Source organism: Nerophis ophidion, linkage group LG10 (genome assembly GCF_033978795.1).
Source record: "Nerophis ophidion isolate RoL-2023_Sa linkage group LG10, RoL_Noph_v1.0, whole genome shotgun sequence".
NCBI lineage: Eukaryota > Metazoa > Chordata > Actinopteri > Syngnathiformes > Syngnathidae > Nerophis > Nerophis ophidion.
This window is the reverse complement of record NC_084620.1, coordinates 63,086,603-63,097,077: the sequence shown is the minus strand read 5'-3', so window position 1 is coordinate 63,097,077 and position 10,475 is coordinate 63,086,603. Positions and strand designations below refer to the sequence as shown.

The window sequence follows — 10,475 nt, the reverse complement described above, 5'->3', positions numbered from 1 at the left end:
GCTACAGGGGCCAGTGGCAATGCATAAGTGAGCCGTGTACCGAGAAGTGTCAACTATTTGGCAATGGACACATTCAGACCTTTGACTCCAAATGGTACCGCTTTGACGGACACTGTCAATACACTCTTGTCGAGGTAAGAACATTCCTTTTTTTTTTTTCTTAATAGGTCTAAAAATGTGTTTCACAAAATAACCCCTGTTGGTAACACTCTTAATTTGTTGTGTCTAGAGCTTCACTAATGAAAGCAACAACTAACACTACACTAAAATGAACTTGATATTAAAAAAAAGGCAACGTCACACAGTAAACATGTACACACATAGAATCCTAACTAGTGCCGGTACCAGTTCCAAAATGTATTTCGGTGACACATTTCTAAATAAAAGGGGACCACAAAAAAGGCATTATTGGCTTTATTGTAGCAGAAAATCTTACGGTACATTAAACATCCATCCATCCATCCATTTTCTACCGCTTATTCCCTTTTGGGGTGGCGGGGGGCGCTGGCGCCTATCTCAGCTACAATCGGGCGGAAGGCGGGGTACACCCTGGACAAGTTGCCACCTCATCGCAGGGCCAACACAGATAGACAGACAATCAACCTATCCCCAGGTGCATGTTTTTGGAAGTGGGAGGAAGCCGGAGTACCCGGAGGGAACCCACGCATTCACGGGGAGAACATGCAAACTCCACACAGGAAGATCCCGAGCCTGGATTTGAACCCAGGACTGCAGGAACTTCGTAATGTGAGGCAGACGCACTAACCCCTCTGCCACCGTGAAGCCCGTACATTAAACATATGTTTCTTATTACCATGAATTGATTAACGTGGACCCCGACTTAAACAAGTTGAAAAACTTATTCAGGTGTTACCATTTAGTGGTCAATTGTACGGAATATGTACTGAACTGTGCAATCTACTAATAAAAGTATCAATCAATCAATCAATTATTGCAATCAAAGAAAAATGTTGTCCTTAAATATAACAATGAACATACTAGACAACATGTCTTTTGGTAGTAAGTAAGGAAAGGTTCCTAATTTGGCTGCTGACATATGCAATAACATATTGTGTCGTTTCACATTCTATTATTTTGTCAAAATTATGAAGGACAAGCGGTAGAAAATGGATTATTAATCTACTTGTTCATTATTGTTAATATCTGCTTACTTTAATGATAAATAAATGGGTTGTACTTGTATAGCGCTTTTCTACCTTCAAGGTACTCAAAGCGCTTTGACATTACTTCCACATTTACCCATTCACACACACATTCACACACTGATGGAGGGAGCTGCCATGCAAGGCGCTAACCAGCACCCATCAGGAGCAAGGGTGAAGTGTCTTGCTCAGGACACAACGGACGTGACGAGGTTGGTACTAGGTGGGGATTGAACCAGGGACCCTCGGGGTGCGCACGGCCACTCTCTCCCACTGCGCCACGCCGTCCCCACTTAAATTTTATTTTAAAACTTTCTGTTTTAAAATGTTCCATCTACACTTCTGTTAAAATGTAATGTAACAGAGAATATTTTTGCCACACCTTGTGTTTGTGTGACAATCATTGGTACTTTAACTTAACTGCTATTCTATTGTTTGATACTTAAATACGTTTTGAAAGATACCACAAATTTGGGTATGGATCTGATACCAAGTACAAACCTTGTTTCCATATGAGTTGGGAAATTGTGTTCGATGTAAATATAAACGGGATACCATGATTTGCAAATCATTTTCAACCCATATCCATTTGAATGCACTACAAAGACAAGATATTTGATGTTCAAACTCATAAACTTTTTTTTTTTTTTTTTTTTTTTTTTATATAATTAACTTAGAATTTCATGGCTGCAACACGTGCCAAAGTAGTTGGGAAAGGGCATGTTCACCACTGTGTTACATCACCTTTTCTTTTAACAACACTCAAACGTTTGGGAACTGAGGAAACTAATTGTTGAAGCTTTGAAAGTGGAATTCTTTCCCATTCTTGTTTTATGTAGAGCTTCAGTTGTTCAACAGTCCGGGGTCTCTGCTGTCTTATTTTACGCTTCATAATGTGCCACACATTTTCGATGGGAGACAGGTCTGGACTACAGGCGGGCCAGGAAAGTACCCACACTCTTTTTTTACGAAGCAACGCTGTTGTAACACTTGTCTTGCTGAAATAAGCAGGGGCGTCCATGATAACGTTGCTTGGATGACAGCATATGTTGCTCCAAACCCTTTCAGCATTCGGCAACAGATGCCTTCACTAATACACCCCCATACCACCCATGCCTTGGGGACTAATACACCCCCATGCCCCATGTTATTTTCCTGTTTTCTAATTTGGCTCACTGACCAGAATTGAGTGTTTTATACTCCTTTCTGCGCAACAATTCATAAAAATAAAAATGGTGCCTTCACAGATGTGTAAGTTACCCATGCCTTGGGCACTAATACACCTCCATACCATCACAGATGCCGGCTTTTCAACTTTGCCCCTATAACAATCCGAATGGTTATTTTCCTCTTTGTTCTGGAGGACACCACGTCCTGTTTCCAAATATAATTGGAAATGTGGACTCGTCAGACCACAGAACACCTTTCCACTTTGCATCAGTCCATCTTAGGTGAGCTCGGGCCCAACCAAGCCGGCGGCGTTTCAGGATATTGTTGATAAATGGGTTTGGCTTTGCATAGTAGAGCTTAAACTTGCACTTACAGATGTAGCGACCAACTGTAGTTACTGACAGTGGTTTTATAAAGTGTTCCTGAGCCCACGTGGTGATATCCTTTACACAGTTGTGTCATTTTTTTGATGCAGTACCGCCTGAGGGATCAAAAGTCTGTAATATCATCGCTTACGTGCAGTGAATTCTCCAGATTGTCTGAACTTTTAGATGATAAAATCCCTAAATTCCTTACAGTAGCTCGTTGAGAAATGTTCTAAAACTGTTCGACAATTTGCTTACAAAGTGGTGACCCTCACCCCATCCTTGTTTGTGAATTACTTAGCATTTCATGGAAGCTGCTTTTATACCCAATCATGGCACCCACCTGTTCCCAATTAGCCTGCACACCTGTGGGATGTTCCATATAAGTGTTTGATCATTGTATTCCATTTATATTTACATCTAACACAATTTCCCAACTCATATGGAAACGGGGTTTGTAGTTACAGGATCATACGTTGGTCATATGTAAAGACCTCATGTGTCCAGGGACTTACTTCCAGAGTTTATAAACATAATATCAATTTTAAAAAAAGACAAGATTTTGTGATGATAAAAAATAGACGTAATCATAGTAGTATCGACAAGATAAGCTCTTGTACTTGGTTTCATTACAGTGGATGTCAGGTGTAGATCCACACAAAGTAGCTCATAAATAATGTTTTTAAATAAACTGTCAATAATAAAAAGTACAAATGAAAATTCAGCTTCACCACTTTAGTCATAATTTTTGCGCTTAAGAAACTTATTAGTTTAGCACCAGACTTATTCTGTTTTGTTTGATATTGTCATTACTGCCACGAGTGGTGAAAAAGTGTATTACAACTGAGTGCCGCTTCGGTCCATACGGCCCAAAGCTGAAAAACAGACACTTTTTGGCAGCCCTCTAGGGGGCGCTTGCGGACCAAACATGGCCCTATGGTTAAGAAATATTGTCATATATCACACATAACAGCGTAATTTTGAGGAGTGGGGCAGGTGGACACAAATGTTTGCAAAACTGCATAGCTATGTGAGCTACATTCCTAATATTACACTCACATTCTATCCTATTCGCGGAATTATCATTGTTAATTTTTAAACTCAGATATCTTGCCTGCGGCTTACTGACAAAGTTATCAAAGCGCGAGGCTTTATTTTAAGACGTACAGAAAATTGATTAACGTGGACCTTGACTTAAACAAGTTGGAAAACTTGTTTGTACGGAATATGTACTGAACTGTGCAATCTACTAATAAAAGTATCAATCTATCAATCAAAAAAAAAGCCTGCTCTTTTACAAAACTGTCCTCCATGAAGTTGGGCCGTCTTTCATGTCAGACGAAGGACATTTTTCCTTCATCACATCCTGAAAACAACCTTAAAAAGTGACTGAGTGCCTCCTCCAACAAAAGTGAGTGTAAATCATACTTGCCAACCTTGAGACCTCCGATTTCGGGAGGTGGGGGCGGAGTATAAAAGATGTGAGGAGTATATTTCCCCCTAGATTCACCATTCACCAAGTCATATATATATATATATATATATATATATATATATATATATATATATATATATATATATATATATATATATATATATATATATATATATATATATATATATGTATATATACATATATATACATATATATATATATATATATATATATGTATATATATATATATATATATACACACACACACACACATATATATATATATACACATATATATATATATATATATATATATATATATATATATACACACATATATACATATACATACATATATATATATATACATATATACATATACATATATATATATATATACATATATATACATACACATTTATATATATACACATATATGTACACATATATATATATATATATATACACACATTTATATATATACATATATATATATACATATGTCTTGATTGGATTATCCAGAGAATAGTGCTCGATACCGTGGTAGAGCGGAATATGTAGGTGTGGGAAAAATCACAAGACTACTTCATCTCTACAGAACTGTTTCATGAGGGGTTCCCTCAATCATCTCCTGATGATTGAGGGAACCCCTCATGAAACAGTTCTGTAGAGATGAAGTAGTCTTGTGATTTTTCCCACACCTACATATATATATATATATATATATATCTCGATATATAAAAGAAATACTTGACTTTCAGTGAATTCTAGCTATATATAAATATATATATATATATATATATATATATATATATATATATATATGTCTTGATTGGATTATCCAGAGAATAGTGCTCGATACCGTGGTAGAGCGCAATATGTAGGTGTGGGAAAAAATCACAAGACTACTTCATCTCTACAGATCTGTTTCATGAGGGGTTCCCTCAATCATCAGGAGATTTTAATGGAAGCATTCACATACAATGGTTTATATAGAGCACAGAGTGGGTGGGTACAAGCAGGCGTAGGGTGTGGTGATTGGCTCATGTGTTACCTAGGAGGTGTTTCCGTCTATGGCGGCATGTTGAAATGATTTCACTGCGCTTGTTGAGAGATGATAGATCTGGATGATATATAATAAACAGTTTCTCTTTTAAGCATAGGTTGCATCTTTTATTACCACTGTTGTAAGGTGTGCTGGATGCAAGAATTTGCCATGTTATTGAATATTCAACATTATTGTCTTTGAGGTTCCAAATATGTTTGCTGAGTTCTGTAGAATTCTGCAAAGTCTGGTTTCTAAAGGAGGCGTTGTGATTATTCCATCTTGTTTTGAACGCTCCTTCGGTTAATCCTACGTACGTGTCGGATGTGTTAATGTCCTTGCGTATTACCTTTGCTTGGTAAACGACTGATGTCTGTAAGCACCTTCCGTTGAGAGGGCAATCAGGTTTCTTGCGACAGTTACATTCATTATTGGTTTCAGAGTCGTTTAGTCTGGGGGTAGGCAGTCCTTTTGCAATTGCTTTGTTGTGGTTTGAAATGATTTGTTGCATGTTATTCATACAGCTGTAGCTCAATTTAATGTTGTTCTTGTTGAATATTTTTCTTAGGGTGTTGCCTTTGGGGAAATGTTTGTCGATCAGAGTGAGGAACTTGCGGCCGATGTTGGTTGAGACGTCTTTGCTGAATGGCGGATTGAACCAGATGATGTTTCGTTTTCTGCTCTTTTTTGGTTGGTTTCCTGGGGTGGGTTCATAGGTAAGGGTGAAGTTGTATCCGCTTTCATCAAGTGCTTTCTGGTACGGGGGGGTTGCTTGGTCGAATTCAGCTTTGCTGGATGACAGCATCGATAGTCTTTTATTAATTCCGGTAGGTATTCTTTTCGTGGTGGTGGGTGGGTGGTTGCTGTCGTGGTGCACGTATTGGAGTGTTGTGTTGGGTTTCGTGAATGGTTGGTAGCTGTTATTTCTCAGGTTGAAAGTGACGTCGAGGAAGTTGACGGTTTGCTTGTTGGCTTCAATCGTGATCCGTAGGCCGTTTTCTTTGAAGATTTGGCATATGCGCTTCTTGGTGTTCTCGCTGCTCCTTGGCGAGGCGCGGCACACTGCCAGTCCATCATCACGGTAAATGCCAAGGTTCAGGTTGAGGCCAGCAAGCTGGGAGAGGAGGAAACTCCCAACGAGTTCGCACGTTTCTGCGCCGTCAAAACTCCCCATAGTAACGTCAAATGTGGAATTGTTCTTTTTTTGCCATGGTGTACTGTTGTGGATGAGTATGGAGTTCTTTGCGTGGATGATGATGTTTCTTTCGTTGCCTGTGATTGAGTCGTAGTCCGAGGCGAAGTTTAGTGCTTGGGTCAGTAGGTCTTGCGTGATGGAAGGGTAAAATTCTTCGATGTCGAAGGAGATAAAGTTGTGTTGTTGTTTGTCTTGGATGTTGTTGAACCATTTGATTACTGCTGCTGTATTTCTCCATTGGTTGAGTGGTGTTTTGTCCTTGATTTTTGCGTTGATTCTGTCCAGGATTATTTTGCTGATTTTTCCTATTTCGGATTTAGTTGGGTTTATTAGTCTATCCGAAATAGGAAAAATCAGCAAAATAATCCTGGACAGAATCAACGCAAAAATCAAGGACAAAACACCACTCAACCAATGGAGAAATACAGCAGCAGTAATCAAATGGTTCAACAACATCCAAGACAAACAACAACACAACTTTATCTCCTTCGACATCGAAGAATTTTACCCTTCCATCACGCAAGACCTACTGACCCAAGCACTAAACTTCGCCTCGGACTACGACTCAATCACAGGCAACGAAAGAAACATCATCATCCACGCAAAGAACTCCATACTCATCCACAACAGTACACCATGGCAAAAAAAGAACAATTCCACATTTGACGTTACTATGGGGAGTTTTGACGGCGCAGAAACGTGCGAACTCGTTGGGAGTTTCCTCCTCTCCCAGCTTGCTGGCCTCAACCTGAACCTTGGCATTTACCGTGATGATGGACTGGCAGTGTGCCGCGCCTCGCCAAGGAGCAGCGAGAACACCAAGAAGCGCATATGCCAAATCTTCAAAGAAAACGGCCTACGGATCACGATTGAAGCCAACAAGCAAACCGTCAACTTCCTCGACGTCACTTTCAACCTGAGAAATAACAGCTACCAACCATTCACGAAACCCAACACAACACTCCAATACGTGCACCACGACAGCAACCACCCACCCACCACCACGAAAAGAATACCTACCGGAATTAATAAAAGACTATCGATGCTGTCATCCAGCAAAGCTGAATTCGACCAAGCAACCCCCCCGTACCAGAAAGCACTTGATGAAAGCGGATACAACTTCACCCTTACCTATGAACCCACCCCAGGAAACCAACCAAAAAAGAGCAGAAAACGAAACATCATCTGGTTCAATCCGCCATTCAGCAAAGACGTCTCAACCAACATCGGCCGCAAGTTCCTCACTCTGATCGACAAACATTTCCCCAAAGGCAACACCCTAAGAAAAATATTCAACAAGAACAACATTAAATTGAGCTACAGCTGTATGAATAACATGCAACAAATCATTTCAAACCACAACAAAGCAATTGCAAAAGGACTGCCTACCCCCAGACTAAACGACTCTGAAACCAATAATGAATGTAACTGTCGCAAGAAACCTGATTGCCCTCTCAACGGAAGGTGCTTACAGACATCAGTCGTTTACCAAGCAAAGGTAATACGCAAGGACATTAACACATCCGACACGTACGTAGGATTAACCGAAGGAGCGTTCAAAACAAGATGGAATAATCACAACGCCTCCTTTAGAAACCAGACTTTGCAGAATTCTACAGAACTCAGCAAACATATTTGGAACCTCAAAGACAATAATGTTGAATATTCAATAACATGGCAAATTCTTGCATCCAGCACACCTTACAACAGTGGTAATAAAAGATGCAACCTATGCTTAAAAGAGAAACTGTTTATTATATATCATCCAGATCTATCATCTCTCAACAAGCGCAGTGAAATCATTTCAACATGCCGCCATAGACGGAAACACCTCCTAGGTAACACATGAGCCAATCACCACACCCTACGCCTGCTTGCACCCACCCACTCTGTGCTCTATATAAACCATTGTATGTGAATGCTTCCATTAAAATCTCCTGATGATTGAGGGAACCCCTCATGAAACAGATCTGTAGAGATGAAGTAGTCTTGTGATTTTTTCCCACACCTACATATTGCGCTCTACCACGGTATCGAGCACTATTCTCTGGATAATCCAATCAAGACATATTCCGCTCCAAATTGACATTTGTTGAGCACTGTACGACGATCCGAAATGGAAAAGTTCAGCATCGACTACTCCACGAAGAACATTCCCATACCCGCGCAGAAAGACTACAAGCAAAGACTCATAGAAAAGACGGAACACTTCCTAAGAAGGATGCGGTGGAAAGCACACTTTTTCCTCCACCCTGAAACAAAAGGAACGCAAAAGGAAACTTACGGATTCAAATCTACCAAGAACCCACCCACAGTCAAGGAATTAAAGGACTTTGAGAACGACATGCTCAAAATGATACAATCAGTCAAATTTAAGCCAGCCCACAACCCATTCCTCACCAAGCTGAAAAATGACACGGAGCGCATCAAGAAAGTAAGCAACCTCATCATAGCCGCCGATAAAACCACAAACTTCTACAGAATGGACATACCAGAACATAACTCTTTACTGGACAAAAGCATCACCAAATCATACAAAAAAGCGCAACCCAACACTTTACAGAACATCCACCTGGAAAACAAGCGGATTGCAACCGAACTGGACATTGAGGACAGGGTGGACGCCACAGCCAACAAAGAAGCCTTCATCACATTGAAGGACCACAAACCCAACTTCGCAAATAACCCAACATGCCGACTAATAAACCCAACTAAATCCGAAATAGGAAAAATCAGCAAAATAATCCTGGACAGAATCAACGCAAAAATCAAGGACAAAACACCACTCAACCAATGGAGAAATACAGCAGCAGTAATCAAATGGTTCAACAACATCCAAGACAAACAACAACACAACTTTATCTCCTTCGACATCGAAGAATTTTACCCTTCCATCACGCAAGACCTACTGACCCAAGCACTAAACTTCGCCTCGGACTACGACTCAATCACAGGCAACGAAAGAAACATCATCATCCACGCAAAGAACTCCATACTCATCCACAACAGTACACCATGGCAAAAAAAGAACAATTCCACATTTGACGTTACTATGGGGAGTTTTGACGGCGCAGAAACGTGCGAACTCGTTGGGAGTTTCCTCCTCTCCCAGCTTGCTGGCCTCAACCTGAACCTTGGCATTTACCGTGATGATGGACTGGCAGTGTGCCGCGCCTCGCCAAGGAGCAGCGAGAACACCAAGAAGCGCATATGCCAAATCTTCAAAGAAAACGGCCTACGGATCACGATTGAAGCCAACAAGCAAACCGTCAACTTCCTCGACGTCACTTTCAACCTGAGAAATAACAGCTACCAACCATTCACGAAACCCAACACAACACTCCAATACGTGCACCACGACAGCAACCACCCACCCACCACCACGAAAAGAATACCTACCGGAATTAATAAAAGACTATCGATGCTGTCATCCAGCAAAGCTGAATTCGACCAAGCAACCCCCCCGTACCAGAAAGCACTTGATGAAAGCGGATACAACTTCACCCTTACCTATGAACCCACCCCAGGAAACCAACCAAAAAAGAGCAGAAAACGAAACATCATCTGGTTCAATCCGCCATTCAGCAAAGACGTCTCAACCAACATCGGCCGCAAGTTCCTCACTCTGATCGACAAACATTTCCCCAAAGGCAACACCCTAAGAAAAATATTCAACAAGAACAACATTAAATTGAGCTACAGCTGTATGAATAACATGCAACAAATCATTTCAAACCACAACAAAGCAATTGCAAAAGGACTGCCTACCCCCAGACTAAACGACTCTGAAACCAATAATGAATGTAACTGTCGCAAGAAACCTGATTGCCCTCTCAACGGAAGGTGCTTACAGACATCAGTCGTTTACCAAGCAAAGGTAATACGCAAGGACATTAACACATCCGACACGTACGTAGGATTAACCGAAGGAGCGTTCAAAACAAGATGGAATAATCACAACGCCTCCTTTAGAAACCAGACTTTGCAGAATTCTACAGAACTCAGCAAACATATTTGGAACCTCAAAGACAATAATGTTGAATATTCAATAACATGGCAAATTCTTGCATCCAGCACACCTTACAACAGTGGTAATAAAAGA

General features: G+C 40.6%; 2 protein-coding genes across 14 annotated transcripts in view; one reads left to right on the top strand and one right to left on the bottom strand.

Moving 5' to 3' along the window:
* Nucleotides 1-10,475, top strand: part of LOC133561307 (mucin-19-like) — a 101,029-nt gene that overhangs the window by 25,390 nt on the left and 65,164 nt on the right. The window contains exon 19 of the mRNA XM_061914672.1: nt 1-134. This exon is cut by the window's left edge and continues 5 nt beyond it. Within this exon, the coding sequence (XP_061770656.1) occupies nt 1-134 (134 nt within the window). The remainder of the gene's footprint in view (nt 135-10,475) is intronic.
* Nucleotides 1-10,475, bottom strand: part of LOC133561169 (proton myo-inositol cotransporter-like) — a 250,512-nt gene that overhangs the window by 208,994 nt on the left and 31,043 nt on the right. The window lies entirely within an intron of this gene.